Raw genomic sequence first — 17,374 nt, 5'->3', positions numbered from 1 at the left:
TTAGCGACTGGTTGACTGATTTGATTCCCGAAAATTAGAGTGACTCGTATGATTGAGTCGATTGAATGGAAAGTTCAAATAAGTTTTAGTTGACAAAAAATAATGACAATAATTGATGACATCATAGATCACAAAACTACACTGAAAACTGCTTGTCATCACAACTGCAATATGGGGTAGATGGCCAAATAAAGAACAGGGCCTAAACATGAACAGCCAACTTTGACTTTCAACTGCAATAACTGCTCCAATCCTGGTGATAGAACCTGGCGATGCACCTACCTACCTTTCTGCACTCAGCAGGAAACGTTTTTTTTTTAATCCAGATGAGTGCAAGGCCCTATATACTAATAAAGTGTGATTAATTAATAATTCACATCTCCACATCTCCTCAGAAACAACCCACTGAACTCTACAAATGTCTGAAACCCCTACAAAAATAACTGAAACAAAAGCGCCGTTTTTGTCTCGCTAATTACGTTTACGTTACTAATTAATAGCTAATTTGCTGCATTGTTTAATTTGCAGCAGAACGTTTGTTGATCCTTTTCTCCTGAGAGCCTAAGCATAACATATTTAATATATTTCATTTGCCTTAAAATATTTTACCGAATATTATTAACTGGTTTTATTTCAAATGAAATAGTAACTAAAACGAAATTGGTGTTGTACAACCGATTTATTTTATGATGATCTACCATACTACATGATAATCAATGACGTCCTCTTACCAGAAAATCAAAAGACGTAGAATAAGGATTTATAAAAGCTTAGCCCCATCCCACGTCTCAAATGCACATTGTGTGGAAAGATTTTTTTCAGGCTGCCCGTCAGTCTCTGTCTAACCGAAACCGTCACATGCAGGTAATATATTTATTTCTATTTCCCTATGGTTAATATGTTTTTGATGCATATTATCCATTAAAATAGACATGGTGTAGGGTAAATGGCCAAGTCACGAACACTGCCAAAATCCGAGCAGCCAACTTTCAACTGCAATATCTGATATTTAGTGTAAATGGAGTTGGAATATGGCCAAAATTAAATTGACAACTTTTAGGTGAAAGGTGGTGATTTTGTTTAAGGGGCGAGTCAACTACTGGGTTATTTTGCACCCATTAAATGAAACTTCTGCTCCAATTCTACCCATTGAACCTCAATATCATGATCCACCTGTCCATCGCTAGGTACCCTTCCTTATTACATAGAAACTTTGAATGGTAATGGCAATTTGTAATTTTTTAAATGACAATATTTTTATGTTTCTTCTGTAGGTAGGTAGGTTGGTAGGTACACCAGACTGCTATGGACACTTTTCCAAGTTGGTGGGGCAAAAAACCTAATGTATGTCTTGGTTTGAGTCGTTTGATTGAGTTGATTGATTCCTTTCATTGTCGCGTTTGAGTCGATTGAATCAATTCCCGAAAACTGCTCTGACTTGATCGATTTGATTGGTTTCCCAAATTTGTCGTGATTGAATTGATTGCTATTGATTGAGTCGTATACAACCCTGGTCATAAGCTTACGAACAGCGAAATTCATTGATGAAGTATCAACACATTTCATGGAAACACATGTATATTGTGTCCGGGCTTTACAGGGAACACCAATCACAAAAACCTCCACATAAACAGTTCTATGTCGCATGGAGCGTTGATTTCTAGGGCTTACAACAGGACATTGTTCGTTTTCAAACAACGGACAGGATATTTGTAGTGACTAATGATTGTCATTAGCTACGGGAGGAAACAGGAAAAGAGACTCGAAATGGGCATTTTTAGCACTCAAGTATGTGGTATGTGATAACGTCAAAAGAAGTGGGGATTAGGTAGGTATTTGGAAGATCAGGAATTACACTAAGTAGCATTCATCACAATAGATAATTCATGGACACCATGAAATAATACAGCAAATTTGATTGATTTTGACTGAAACATACAAGCAAGCAACTGGTGCTTCAGAAATTGACAGCAATGCGAGCAGCCGCATTGCCCAACAGGTCAACCAATTCAAAGCCGATCGATTGAAACCATCCAATGCATATCTTTCATCTCGAACAAATTCATAACCTCTATCCTATTCCATAAACCACGCATGTCAGGGCTGCTATTCAATCCCTGAGAAAAAGGATGCTCTTGTTTCGGTCGTGGTATCGAGAGATGAAACTCAGCCAATGCATAACAAGACAACTCATTTGAAACACCAACAAAACCACAAGGATTCCCACTTAAAATTAAACACGCCCGAATAGCTTTGACGGGAAAAACGGGCGCTCGAAGCCCTCAACAACGGTTCTCTCTGGATCGAAGCAAAACAACCCACAGATGTCTCCACGCGTGGTCACGTTCACTCAGCCACCGCGGCCACCACTTTTTATGAGATCTTCATTCTCCTCTACTGTTAGCGCCTAGCGACACCTGGTGGTGACCGGCGCACTAATACTTGTGTCGGTAAGCTCTAGATGGCGCTGTTGCTATGTGAGCCGCTACACGCTGGCAGTCCGCGGCTGGGCGAACAACACTCCCTGGTAGCCGACGCCGTTCAGCTCCATGCTCACAACTATGCTGCTGTCGCCTGCGATAGACCAAAAGGGCTTTGTCAAGAGTGTTTTATAATATAGATAAAATTACACCTATCCGTGCTTCTATCCTCAGGATACTGAAATCCTTCTCCTCCACGCCACAACCCCCTCCGGGCTGGACAGGCAACTTTATCTCATGCGGGCTGCTCCCTTGGAGCGGCACCGCTGCTCCCGAGGGAGCGCACCCCGTAGCCGGGTGCAGTGAGTGCCTTGGGGCTGGGTGGCCTGTCCTCTGGACGGGCTCAGCCCCGGCGACTCACTAGGGTGCCTGCCCAGACCAATGTCTCCCCCTAATTCCTATCATCCTTCCGGCTCTGCAATGGTCTTGTCGACCGAAAGGGCCTAACCCAACAAAACAAACAAACAAAATATAGATAAAATAATGTTCCATGAAAAAGGATCTGCTGAAATGAGCCAACTTTCCTTTTGCATTTATATGCAACTTGCATTAAAATTTTGCAACATATATGGATGACACTTATTCTAAACTGCTGCCATGCCATCCATGGCTTTGCATTGACTGAAGCCGTGAAAAGTAAGTATTTGATTAAACAATTTTCAAAGTGTATTTTCCGTTATTTTAAATTGAACTTAAGCCTTCCAATTACAATTTCCTAATGGTAACTTCAGAATGTATAAAATAAAACAAAAACAATTATGCTAGTTCCGGCCAACACTTACCCTTAGTGGAGATGCTCATCTTGGTGTGCGGGAAGGCGGCGGTCTGCCGCTCGGGCTCCGGCAGCCGAGGCCTCTTGTGCAGCGGAGGCGGTGACACAGTCTCTTGGCTCTCCCGTTTGATGGGCAGGTGCCTGTCCCAGTCGTGCTCCTTGTCCATGTTCAGGTGGTTGTCGTGAGGGTGCTCTCGGGCCCCGTGACGGCTCATCTGACGGTCCATCTCGTCCCTGGCGGTGGTGTTTGTGTGTTATCATTTTTCACTGACGTAATAATCTTATGTTTGTTCATAGTAGACATAAATTGCTAGTAACTAGGCATTTTGACATTTTTTATTAATGCCAAACAAGTAAATTCGACCCGAATATAGTAACCTGATATCCATTATTAGTTCTAAATAGCTTTACAGTTCACAAGCCTTAATTTGTTTATTGGTCAAATTAGAGTTAAGGTTATACCGGTACGCTTTCGCCCGCACCTAGCTGTGTCTCGGACGCCCAAGTTGAGCGCCTCGCTCTGTGGCGCGGGGCTGGCACTCTGCAGCTTCCGGTGTGGTACAACCTCCGGCTTCCGGTGCTGAGGAGGAGAGTGAACACGGTGCTGCTGCTGCTGCTGCTGTTGTTGTTGCTGCTGCTGCTGGCGGTTGTAGAGGCTCCAGAGCGTCATCAGCGTATCGTTGGCTGACGGCATCACTGGACCACCCATGGCCGGCAGGAACGGCGAACCTGCGGGGCGGGCGGGGGGAGAGGGACAGGGTGCGTCAGCGGGCGCGGCCGCATCCATCGCACCGCCGCCTAACTACTTCCCGTAATAATTTCACCGAATAAAGGACTCTAATTGTGGACGTTTATTAGATGGCGGCGTTTATCATAATCAGCTGATACGGTCGATGAGTTTATCTGCAGTCGAGTGCCTGCTTACAGTGATAAATGCAATTGTTTGGTGGTCCAATCATTGCCGGTTGCCGGGCGGAGACCTTGGAGCCGGCTAATTAGAGCCATCAAGCCAGATGTGATTCAGACTGAGTGCCGGAGTGGGCCCCTATCAGGGCGGCGGGGCGACCGCCGAGGCCGGCGGCGCGGCTGCGCGGCACGACTTCTGGGAACGACCGACGGCGGGCCCGATGGGCACGGCTCACGGACCGCCGCCACGGCGGCCACGGCACGGCAGATCCGACGCGGCACGGCAAACTCGGCACGGCATATCCGGCGGCCGACTCGCTACCGCGCTGGCTAGGGCCGGGCCAGCGTGCAACTCAATAAATGCAAATAATTTGATGCTCAAAACGCGAATTGTTAAAATGAAACTATTGTAAAGTAGCTCCTAAAATTTGTCTTTGTTGCGCAGAGTAAAACTGTAATATGGGAATATGATCAAGCCCCACAGTGAAAGTTATCCTGATTGTAAGATTACCGACTGTCATAATCCGGCCTACATCGATGCTACAGACCATAAATCATTTTCAGCTCAATCTGTGAAGGTTATCGTGAACGAATGGAACACGTGCGTGATCAGTCTAACTGTTTTGGGTCGTATGACTCAGCGTTCTCATTTTCCAACGTCATCAATCTGCCGTCGTCTCTACATAATATCGAATTAATTATGGATAATCTCTCGCATTCTGAACGATCTCTATTTCATCTGAATATCTATAAATAGCAACAATTTCTAAAAACCTCTTCGCCTCTGTATGTGACTGTTAGTCCAGTTTGGTTACGCCCGTTCCTTTGGTAGGTATTTGACTTCTGTTGGAGACTGGCGCGGTATCTCCGACGGATTTCCTGTGCCGAACTAACAGACAGGGGCCACTGGAAGCGGTTATTATATCGTCTTTGACAGCCTGATGGCTCGTCTCCGCCCTATGTTTGCCCTGATGTCATCCTAGAGCCTCGCTGACGGCAGGTTAATTGCTCAGCAAATACCTGTGCTGCGTGCCATTGAACGGAAATGCGAGCATACAACGCTTTCACTTACAGCCGGAAAGGGAGGGCACATCAGATATTGGTAAATGTGCAAAGACAATAAAACATCTCCGTCAATGCAAACATTCCTTAGAGCTACAAGGCCATATGGGGAAATGAATTGGTTTAAAGGGAACGAAATTTTTTTTTTTTATCGTAACGGTACAATTACTGGTATAAGATTGTGAGACGATTAAGGTCTATAGTGTCAGATCGGTTTCGGTACCCACTGCCTCTGTTCCACCGCAGTTAGAGGCTGTTGTGGCACAGATCGGTTGCGTTACCCACGAGGCCTATGTAAACAACTTAACCACGATGGCCGTTTGATCTTGACAACCAGCAATTAAGAATTTAATAACCAGCTATTGGCGACCCGGCGGCCGTCACATGTTTACTGGCACATTTATCTCGACGAAACCAAGACGATCAGGATCCCCATATTCAAAAGACGCTGGACCCTGTAGAATAGCTTCTCATGGGTCCTGTTGCAACCGTTATCATTCATTCTTTATTCCTAAAATGATATTGGTCTCTCGTTTCATGCCTCAAGCCTGTCCACCTCAAGAGGTGGTGTGTCCAGAGTTCTGTTTTTCAAGCATTAACGGGACGTTGAATCGTGATTAGCGGGCCGACGTGACACGACGCGACACCGAGCCAGTGGGGTCCAGGGAAGGGGGAGGGGGAGGGGGGGGGGGGCGATAACGAGAAGGGTGGAGAAGAACAAACAGAACCGCGGCGGCCCCGCCGTGGTCGGCCGATAACACGCGCAGTGTGAGCCGAGCCGCGGTGTACAAGGGGTGCGCGGAGTGTTTCTCGCGCGGCGCGCGCGACGAATGCGATATAAGTGCTCGGTTTGGTGTACGGAATAACAGGACAACATCAACGGAGCGACAGGAGACGGACGCATGATGGCAGGTGGGCGCAGCGATAGGCTGCGGGGGGGGGGAAGGATCTAGGTAGAACGGCCACGAGGAGACGGGATAGGGGGGGGGACCGTTCGACGGGCGCTATAGAAGTGGGCGTGACGGAGAGGGGCGGGTACCTAGCTGACCACGACACCGTGCGCCTAGAGAGGCCAGCATCTGTGGTCCCCGTCGTGTCATGGCCACGGCCGACGGGTGTGACCTGATCCGTATATGCCGTGTGCACAGGAGGACCTGGTAACTGTGGTCCCCGTCGTGTCATGGCCACGGCCGACGGGTGTGACCTGATCCGTACATGCCGTGTGAACAGGATGACTTGGCAACTGTGGTCCCCGTCGTGTCATGGCCACGGCCGACGGGTGTGACCTGATCCGTACATGCCGTGTGAACAGGATGACCTGGCAACTGTGGTCCCCGTCGTGTCATGGCCACGGCCGACGGGTGCGACCTGATCCGTACATGCCGTGTGAACAGGATGACCTGGTAACTGTGGTCCCCGTCGTGTCATGGCCACGGCCGACGGGTGTGACCTGATCCGTATATGCCGTGTGCACAGGAGGACCTGGCAACTGTGGTCCCCGTCGTGTCATGGCCACGGCCGACGGGTGTGACCTGATCCGTATATGCCGTGTGAACAGGATGACCTGGCAACTGTGGTCCCCGTCGTGTCATGGCCACGGCCGACGGGTGTGACCTGATCCGTACATGCCGTGTGAACAGGATGACCTGGCAACTGTGGTCCCCGTCGTGTCATGGCCACGGCCGACGGGTGTGACCTGATCCGTACATGCCGTGTGAACAGGATGACCTGGCAACTGTGGTCCCCGTCGTGTCATGGCCACGGCCGACGGGTGTGACCTGATCCGTACATGCCGTGTGAACAGGATGACCTGGCAACTGTGGTCCCCGTCGTGTCATGGCCACGGCCGACGGGTGTGACCTGATCCGTATATGCCGTGAGCACAGGAGGACCGGGCAACTGTGGTCCCCGTCGTGTCATGGCCACGGCAGACGGGTGTGACCTGATCCGTACATGCCGTGTGCACAGGAGGACCTGGCACTCTGTGGTCCCCGTCGTGTCATGGCCACGGCCGACGGGTGTGACCTGATCCGTATATGCCGTGTGCACAGGATGACCTGGCAACTGTGGTCCCCGTCGTGTCATGGCCACGGCCGACGGGCGTGACCTGATCCGTACATGCCGTGTGAACAGGATGACCTGGCAACTGTGGTCCCCGTCGTGTCATGGCCACGGCCGACGGGTGTGACCTGATCCGTATATGCCGTGTGAACAGGATGACCTGGCAACTGTGGTCCCCGTCGTGTCATGGCCACGGCCGACGGGTGTGACCTGATCCGTACATGCCGTGTGAACAGGATGACCTGGCAACTGTGGTCCCCGTCGTGTCATGGCCACGGCCGACGGGTGTGACCTGATCTGTACATGCCGTGTGAACAGGATGACCTGGCCACTGTGGTCCCCGTCGTGCCATGGCCACGGCCGACGGGTGTGACCTGATCCGTATATGCCGTGTGCACAGGAGGACCTGGCAACTGTGGTCCCCGTCGTGTCATGGCCACGGCCGACGGGTGTGACCTGATCCGTACATGCCGTGTGAACAGGATGACCTGGCAACTGTGGTCCCCGTCGGGTCATGGCCACGGCCGACGGGTGTGACCTGATCCGTACATGCCGTGTGAACAGGATGACCTGGCAACTGTGGTCCCCGTCGTGTCATGGCCACGGCCGACGGGTGTGACCTGATCCGTATATGCCGTGTGCACAGGAGGACCTGGCACTCTGTGGTCCCCGTCGTGTCATGGCCACGGCCGACGGGTGTGACCTGATCCGTATATGCCGTGTGCACAGGAGGACCTGGCACTCTGTGGTCCCCGTCGGGCCATGGCCACGGCCGACGGGTGAGACCTGATCCGTACATGCCGTGTGAACAGGATGACCTGGCAACTGTGGTCCCCGTCGTGTCATGGCCACGGCCGACGGGTGAGACCTGATCAGTACATGCCGTGTGCACAGGAGGACCTGGCAACTGTGGTCCCCGTCGAGCCATATCTGGCCCGACGACGGGTATGACCTGACACGTGACGTAACTCGCGAGTTCTACCCGGCAGGTAATGGTGCGAACTGATCCAGAACAGGCGGGCACGTATAGGAGAGGGGCGGGTATCTAATGGCCTCCATCGGGGCGCGGCGGCATTGGGTGAGACGGCAATTTAGTGGTGTCAATCGTAGCTTGAATCTGTGGATTTCCGATTTTGTCCAATGTCCAATCCGGAATTCGGTTGGACAATGACGCAGGTTTGGACAACTTTGGACAATCATTGCTACACCTCAGCATTTCTATAAAGCAATCGTGGTTAACACTGATTGGCGAATAGAAAGATCAGCCTTTGAGATGATTAACACATTAAAGCTGCTAAAAATACATAAAAAAAGATAACAGTGTTAAGTGTAAACTATTGCGTAGGTTTCGGACATCTTTGGACAAATGGCTAGCTTAAACATTTTGGACGGAAATCGGCGTAAGCATTGGAATTGGACGGACATTGGACATACATTTTCTGCAACTAACACCACTAGACGGCATACGCCGAGGTGATAAAGACGAGGCGCCGTCAGCGAGGTGTTGTCGCGGCTGAGCAAATATTGGAGCTTACGACCGGTCGGGACGATAGCGGAGGGTGGGAGAGCAGAGAGGGAGAGTTTGAGGGCACGCAGCTGCGCGCTAAGACAAACAGGTCGGCCGTGCCGAGGCCCAGGGAGGGGAGATGGGACGTTGGGAGCGGTCTCCAGCGGCGGCTGGGTTCTGGGGAGGGGCCGGTCATAACGGAGGGTGGGGGTGGGGGGGGGGGGGAGGGAGATACACTTGGCTGGACATGTGCATCGGGTAGATCGAAATAGTCAGTGTCACTCTGCGGTGCAGTGATGGATTCCAGACTGGGTGTGTGCGCAGAATAGACCGTCCCAGTCAGTGTCACGCAGCCGTGCAGAGATGCATTGTATGTCGGCTAGCCGGGTGCCCCGGGCGCCCCGATTTCGGCTGGCTTTGAGCGCTAGGCGGATTGATATGGTGAGTGTCACGCTGACGTGCCGCGGTGGTTCCCGGCTGGCTGTGTCGACTGCGGTCTTTCCACAGGGCACGTATCAGCAAGAAGGCTCATGTTAGACCGTTTCCAACGCTAAGTCGGAATGTAACTGCACAACTGCAGGTCGTCACTGTCCCGTCGCGGCGGCGGCCGCCGCTTGTGATACTGATGGGTCGGGCTTTCGAATGAGCCTGATCCGTACACCTATCATATCACTCGTCCGTGTGCGGCGTTCTGTTGCGTCTAGCGTGTGGGGAAGGGGTCAGTTGGACCCCCCCCTCCCCCTGCCGTCCGGCTCCTGATTGGGCTGGAATGCCCAGGTCATCAGACCAGTTCGGTCGCCAATGGGACGTCATTAAGCTCCGCCAAAGCGAGCCTCAAGGACGTCACCCCAAACGGCCGACTCGTCTCGTCTCGTCTCGGCCGGCGCCGGCTCTCCCCCAGCAAGGCAGTGAACGCGACGGTTAGTGTATGTAGGTTGGACCACCGGCTGGAATGACTGGATCCGGTTATACTCTGACCACGTGGTGTGGGCGTCACATTTCTGTTGGCTTAGACCCGGCGTCGGCAAGGCGGTCTAGATGACATTAACAGGGTCAACATGTCGCCAACTGGTCGGTGCGTGTGCATGTCATCGCGGCCTCGGTATGGTATCGATATATACCTGGCGCAATAGCGGCGCCTGCCAGACATGCCAAGTTCAACGCGTATAGCCCAGCAGAAACGCAGCGCGGCAAACTCGCTGACTAGTGCTCGCGTCAAACGCGAAAGCCGGACATGAGGGGAATCTGTGGACCCAGTGGTGCTATTTGCTTACGGCCTGGGCGGCCGTAGCGGTGATAATGACACGCTGTGCGGTTATGTAAATCGGGCGAAACTACTGAAAACGGCCACTAATGAGCTTTAAACAGGCCCGAACCCCGGCCCAATCAACGAAAATAAATAACACTACTTTCGGCAATCGATCATCGTGCGTTTTAACGATGTCTTGTCCGGTGGGTCTCATTCCTAAGGGGTTTTGACGGTTTTGACTACCCTTCGAATCTGTCTTGATTATTTTTTAACCACCGGATATGTCAGGCCTTTGCTGACACCGATAAATAAATGTCCCACCACGCCGGTAAATAAGCGCCCCACAGCGCTGGAAAATGAATGCCAGGATGACCTCTCCGCTGTCATAAGGAGGGTTATTATTACACAAAAGCACGGGAAAAGTCCGGTTCTGAATGGTTGACATGGGGTGTCCGGCGGGTCCGTTTGGATCCTGGATACTCACTGGGCGGCATGGGGTGTCCGGCGGGTCCCCTGGATCCCGGATACTCACTGGGCGGCATGGGGTGTCCGGCGGGTCCGTTGGATCCGGGCGCGGCCGGCCGACTGGTGACCAGTGACAGCGGAGACAGACCCTGCTGGTGCAGCGATGTCGGCATCGGCATCCCGTTACCGAGACCGAACGACGGAGCCATGGGACTGAAATGAAAAAAATAACACACTTGTTGCTCGGACTTCAGGCAGTAAAGACACATTTGCAAAGCGAAGAAAGGCCTGTAATACCTACTCGAAAAGACGAAGCTATGCCAAGTCAAGCAAACATTATTGAATATTGACGTCAAAATGTTAAATAGAAAAGCTACCGTGTCTATACCTTCGCTGACTAACCAGTGCCTTACCTGGCGAGGAGTGGAGCACGCTGAGAGAAGTCGGCGTAAGAGGCGGCGCTGTAGCCTCCCCGTCGACCCTCCCGTCGGTTGCCGTCGATGGCCGCCTGGAGGTCGGCAGGACTGCTCAGACCCTCCTTCTGACACTCCAGGGGGTACAGGTACTTCATGTACCTGGAGATGAGAAGACACAGGTGGTCGATATACATTTGGGTGCAGCTGATATGTGATTACGAGCGAGCGAGCGCAGCGAGCGAAGCGAGTCTTTTCAATATAACGGAAAAATCTCAGTATGAGCGGCCCGGCCCGGCCCGGCCCGGCCCGGCCTGTAACGCTTTTGAGAGGCTTATATCTCAGCAACCGCTGGACCGATTGACCTGCGGTCTTTTTTTTGCTGGGTAGCCCCATCCCTTCTACCCCGTAATTGACTACTTTTGATACACCTCAGTGAACGTCGTGGCACGTGCCACGTGAAAAGTCAAGGGTGTTCAAGCTGTTTTGCAAAAGTAGTGATTTTGAGAGGCTCATATCTCAGCAGCTGCTTGGGTGATTGACTTGCGGTAATTTTTGTAGGGTAGCTGCATCCCTTCTACCAAAAATAGGATACTCTCGATGCATGTGAGTGACCCCCATTGCACGTGCAGAATACAATAAGAGGTGTCAAATTTGTTCCCATTTTAATAACTCGGTAATTACTGAGGCGATTTTGCTGAAACTTGGCATGCAGGTAGGCACCCACCAGGCAATGCATTCCCATGTATTGCGGTTAGGGTGCTACTGCACGTGCGCACGTGCAGGGGGCGTTTCCAGATCTCGAGAACGGCTGGGCCGATTGCGCTCAAATTTGGTACACGGTTGGGAACCGGTTAGCAGGGTGCCGTGCAAAAGTCAGTTTGGACCCCGTTTGCACGTGCGCACGTGCAGAGTGCCGCTTCCAGATCTCAGGAACGGCTGGGCCGATTGCGTTCAAATTTGGCACACCGACCGGTTAGAAGGGTGCTTTGCGCAAGCCCGTTGGAAGTACCCTCTCGCCCTTCCGCACGTGCAGGGCTCACTATCTCGCTCGCTCGTTCTTCGCCCAAAAGGCGTTTTACTGGTTATTATGCATCTTACGATCATTCTTTATCTATCAACTTTTATGCATAGTCAGTAGAAAGGCCCGTCGATGCCTAGCTTGCACTTGCTACGATACATTTTTTTTCCTCAAAATAATAATTGCTTGATGAGTGGCACTATAATTTTCCCGATTCGAACTAGACCAAGCAATGAGCATTCCCAAATTTTCGCCAACCTTGCAATGTGTGCTTTTGTTGCTATTTTTGTTAGTCTTCTGGCCAATTATCGATTCAAATTATTGATTGGAGTGCCCCAATTGATCATCCATCGCCAAAACGCTCGCCAAAAATGGCCCCGTGCACAGGGCCGACATTTGCGCTCGCCCGTAGATAGGGAGAGGGAGAGAGCCAGGGCCGGAAAGAGGGCGAGAGAGAGGGTGGGAGCGGCCGCCGCAGTTCGTGCCTTTATATCGACGGTTATGAGTGTCTGGCGTGCGGCGCACTCATTCACCGTCATGTTTTATTGATATTAAATCCAGGAATCGTCCGAGCTGGGGCCAACACCAAACCGCTTATGGCGCGTATAAACCGGCAATAATTTATGTAATTCCGCTGGTGCCGGAATGGCGACCGCTTTCAACAAGTGATACGGTTTATTGCGGGCCGGCCGGTCATGGGAAGACGGCGGCCACCGCCGGCAGTCGGCAGTAAGAGGTCGGATCGCGCCCAGATTCGGCCCGGCTTCCTGCATGCCATTACGGCCAAATGAGAGCAGCCCGGCCGCGACTGTGGTGGGGCCTTTGTGGGGAGCTGGGAGACGGCGGTTGAGATTTGGGATCCAGGAGCTGAGAGCTGGGGAATGGGAGCTCGAAGCTCAGCCCTGGCGGACGTCGGCGCTACTTCCGGGCTAGCAACAAAGGATGTCTACCCGTGGCGGCCTGCAATCGTGATTCGTGAACGCTGAGACGGAGCCTGGGCGTGTTCTCCGAAGTTGAATGAGCTCTTACGCCTTCCGTGAACGTTTGGGGCGTCTGCGCGGAACACAGGGCCGGCAGGCGCGGGCCTTCGAACAGAGTTTGAAAGTGAGTGGAGCTTGATATCGAAAGTGATTGGTTCCGATGACTGACCACCGAGCACTCACTGTGTTCTGAGAGTGAATGCAGCTGATGTGATGGAGGAGGGCAACTTCAGGCCCTTGATGATCTCCTGCCACAGTTTCTTGTTGATGACTTCTACCAAGCCGCCGCGTGCCACCACGAGGTTGTAGAGCTCATACATATCCAGAACTTGCTTGGCCATGATTGGCAGGCGATTGATCGGAGTCCCTGCGAAAAGAAGAAAAACGCATGTTTTATTCACAAGATAAGACTGCACCACATTGTACGCATGCATTCAAACACCACAAATTAATTGATTCATTGTCACGCGGTCAAGGCCAATCGACAGACCGCCAGGGTTCGAGGGACTCCGCAGCGGCTATATGGCTTCCTTGATAACAGTCCGAATCTGGTGCTGAACTCATGACAGACGTTTCGACTGTCTGGCGAACGAGCTTAGCAAGAAGATTACATCAATTCCAGTTCCCGAGAATTGCGAATCTGTCTCGTATTGACGGAGCGCTCAGTGTCAGTAGCACCCAGCTGCTTGGGGTCCACAGCGAATCCGGGCGAGTTTCTGACCTCGGTGGGACCCTGATATAATCAGATGGGGCGATACGGGGCTGGTGGACCCTCCCAGCGGGCCGCCCCACGATGGTTGGTATGAAGCCGCCCACGGAATTCGGGTCAGAATGCAGGAATGCTCCCCGTGGGAAGGGTGAAGGACAAACCACAGGCGACAGAGCAGGGACCTCAAAAGGCAATCGAAATGTTGAGCTCAACCCGTCTAAAACGCGCATTTCAGTGGATACTGGGTATGCCATTGCTAAATAATCGTTTAACATGACTACTGTCTACTTTTACCGTTCTGCATAGCTTTGTGATATTACCTTCATTATTTTTAGTTTGAAAATCGGAATCAAATACATAATCAGGCTTGGCTTCATTTGCAGTAAATTTTTTCTCCTTCCGAGATAGGCGTGCGTTCAGGCGCGAGTCTTAGCAGCTGAAGATCCGCTAACTACCCTGATCCCTCAGCTGTCGCCCGGCGAGCGAGCGTCGACGCGTCGCTCCCGACAGACACACGTGCCGACATAAACACTCTCCCCTCGTCACCCCTGCCGACACCCGGGGTCAGTGACCCGCCACCGGAAGTGACGTCAGCATCGGTCGCGGCAGGTGGCTGCCCGGGATGAGGTGAACTGAGTGACAGCACAGGAGTCGACCGCAGTCTCTGTGAGGTGGAATGGAATGGGGCGCATCACGGCGCCCATCACCCGGCCAACTGGAGACGGGAGTGAGGGGTGAGAGAGGGGGTCGTCGGCCTCGACGAAACAGCTGTCGGAACCGACGCGAGCTGGACAGTAGCCGGGTGTCGTAACATGATACGGGACGGACGTCAGCCGAGCAGATGTGCAGCTGGCTGATTAAATTTGGAAAATCGACGGCCATATGAGGATATTTTGGATTGGGCAGCTCATGAAAATTTACTGTCGGTTCAGCAGTTTCATGGCTTCCACAAGAATGAAACATTTGTTGACACTAAATGAGTCACTGTGTTAAACCTTTCTGTTTCCATCGCACTCCTGAGGCGCAATATTCCGAGAAAGAATAGCATACATTCGGTATACTAGATTACAAAGTGAATTTCTACAAAGCGGCGCTCGTTATTTATCCCCCGCCAGCCGACTCCGCCCTCGCCGTTTCATGTGCACGCGCTATGTCCCTGCCCAGAAGAAGCACTGCCTCACTGGCCTTGGCTCTTTTCGACTCTGGCATAAAATTGTAGCATCCAATCACATAAAACCCGCTGAGATAATGTCCATCCGGGCCATTCGGGGGTGCCTCTCGTAAACCCATAATGTCCCTGGTCGGACCGACGCCGGGAAATTACACGTGGAGCGTCCGCCGAGCGTTTGACACGGGAGAAATGCGTCGGCGCGGCGCCGACGGTCGACCCGGTAATTTCGTATCGTTTTATGTAGACAGCTTTACTGGGCGGGGCGTCGCAGAGGCTGATTGATCGTCCCCAACAGGCGAGGGATACCCAATTCCAGGGGTCCGGCGCAGTGGCCACCGGCGGTGACAATGGGCCCGGTGGACCTGCCGAATTCCACCGCAACTGAGCGAATTAGTCACAGGACAGACCCGAATGGGTGGATAACAGGACAGGGCTGGGTACGGATAGGATAACAGGGCAGGACAGAATACGGGTAACAGAACAGGCCGGGGTATGGATGATAGAATGCATATGTGTATAGACGGGATGTGTATGACAGGGCAGACTGGATGCGGATAAAGTGGTAGCAGTGCATGATGAAATACAAATAACAGAACAGACAAAAAGTGGATAATGGGACAGTTCGGTTGCGGATAATGCTAGATCATGTGATGAATCGATCGCTGGTAACTGGTTACACTGGTAAGGCAGGAGAAAAGGTAGCATGCAGGGGAATGCTTATGGCAAAGTCAGGCCGTCGAGGCAGGGAAAACATCAACTAAACAAACAAGTAGATCAAGGAATTATACGAACAAGGGATGACCAACATGCGATGTATCGATGACGCAAGCTTACGGGTTTGACTGTTATTGTGGAAACTGATAGATTCAGGGGAAGATGTTCAACGAGGGAGACTGATTGCCTTCCTCTATTGGTGAAGCACAAAGAGGATGAGCCGAGGCACGGAGGAGACACGCCGGACGCACGAATGAGACAACGGGCGCTCTGGGGAGACAAAGGCCGCTCAGCCGGTGATGGGAGGGCCCGGCCGCGCCTCCTCCAGCCGGCCCGGTATGCGACTCTCCCGTGCCGGCGAGCCGACGTCACCCGTGCCGTGGGGAGCCCGGCCCGTCCCAGTTGGAGACACAAGTTATCGTCCGACAACGCGGGCAGGAGCCCATTGATTTATCGCCACTTTTTGCATGTCTCCAGTGTGGGTTTATGGCCGGTGCCGGCCGCTCAGCGAATTCGTGCTTTATTGGTCTCTGATATGATCCTTTATAGTTGACGGTTATTTCATTCACGTAAGGCTTGTCTGTAGCATACTTATGCTCACCTTTCTCTTGAGAAAGGATGATGCTGATGGGAATGTATGAGTTTTTAAATATACCTAGTGTAAATAAGGGAACAACTATCACAGTCTTTCAATTGAAATTAAAAGATGCATAAAGCCTGGAATGAAATCGTAGAAAAGGAAACGCTGAAAATTAATCGATAGCACTATCAGACAAACTAACAGTCAAGGAGCTTATAAACGTCCTGATTCATCAGCACTCAGAAGACTCATTGTGAGATGGTTAAAGCAATCAATGTCACCGTCAGTTGATTCAGTAGACACTCAGGCTCCATGTCCTGTTAACGCCTCGATTTGTGCCTGTGCAGTATATCATATCAAGCACCACGCTGTGCCTGTTTTTGCGCGACACTTTATCTAATTCGCTGTCCTGTCCTGCCAAGGCTACTTGTGTTTTCCACCACCGGACAGCAAAAACGGACCATTTGTTTGTCAAGACGAGTTCCGAGCCCGGCACAAAAACACTTGCTGAGTTTGGAACAAACTTCTGGACGCCCGTGCAGAATTAAATGAAACCTAGTCTAGCTTTCAGCGCCATTAGTATTGATACTCCTAATAAACTTTCAAGTGCGACAAAAAGTCACATGATTATTCGCCTGGCGCAGAGTCCCTCAATTATTTTCACTGCACAGTATTCTGAAGTTGAACTATTATTCAAAAGCAGCGTTCAACTCCTACTCGCATGTTTCGTATCACACAAACAATTGATATCATAAACGTAAAGATATTAGATCAATTAACAACACACCTACGGGTGTCGTTCGGACATGTCTCTGATAAACTCAGCGCTAAATGTAATATCTCTTGCCACTCTATACCGCCTACTTTCCAGTCCCGGTCGACTGACCACCAGCCGATCCCTGGCTGATCGCTCAGCATGTCTTACGTTCGAGTTCACACTGAGTGATTGGAGCTGCCTTCCCACGGACGATCGGGAATTATCATAAATCGGCGCGGTGGTGGGCACCGGCCGCCCGCCGACTCGCAGCGCGCCGGCCGTCCGACCGACACCTCACGTGACCGATCACGTGATGGTCGGTGTGTTACCAAACAGCGACGGGCTCTGATCGGCGGGTGGTCACGTGTAACGATATCGGAACGGAATGGTGATTCGGGCCGTGAGTCGACTCACGGCCCGCGGAGCGGATAATACGAGTCTACTTCAGAGTCGTCTGTGCATTTAGCCACTTCGTTCGATGCCTTATCACTTACAGTACAAAAAAATAAATCCAGAGCTAGCCTCAA

General features: G+C 51.7%; 1 protein-coding gene across 1 annotated transcript in view; it reads right to left on the bottom strand.

The window, feature by feature from the left end:
• Positions 1-1,565: 1,565 nt before the first annotated feature.
• Positions 1,566-17,374, bottom strand: part of LOC122390157 (AT-rich interactive domain-containing protein 3C-like) — a 36,686-nt gene continuing 20,877 nt past the window's right edge. Inside the window, exons 6-11 of the mRNA XM_043382839.1 lie at positions 13,100-13,283; positions 10,916-11,077; positions 10,570-10,715; positions 3,735-3,981; positions 3,263-3,486; positions 1,566-2,574 (exon numbers count right to left, since the gene is read on the bottom strand). Of these exons, the coding sequence (XP_043238774.1) occupies positions 2,486-2,574; positions 3,263-3,486; positions 3,735-3,981; positions 10,570-10,715; positions 10,916-11,077; positions 13,100-13,283 (1,052 nt within the window). The 3' untranslated portion in view covers positions 1,566-2,485. The remainder of the gene's footprint in view (positions 2,575-3,262; positions 3,487-3,734; positions 3,982-10,569; positions 10,716-10,915; positions 11,078-13,099; positions 13,284-17,374) is intronic.

Source organism: Amphibalanus amphitrite, unplaced genomic scaffold (assembly GCF_019059575.1).
Source record: "Amphibalanus amphitrite isolate SeventyFive unplaced genomic scaffold, NRLGWU_Aamphi_draft 000384F_arrow, whole genome shotgun sequence".
In the NCBI taxonomy this organism is placed as follows: Eukaryota; Metazoa; Arthropoda; class Thecostraca; order Balanomorpha; family Balanidae; genus Amphibalanus; species Amphibalanus amphitrite.
The sequence above is the reverse complement of the archived record's forward strand: the minus strand, read 5'-3'. Positions and strand labels throughout refer to the sequence as shown.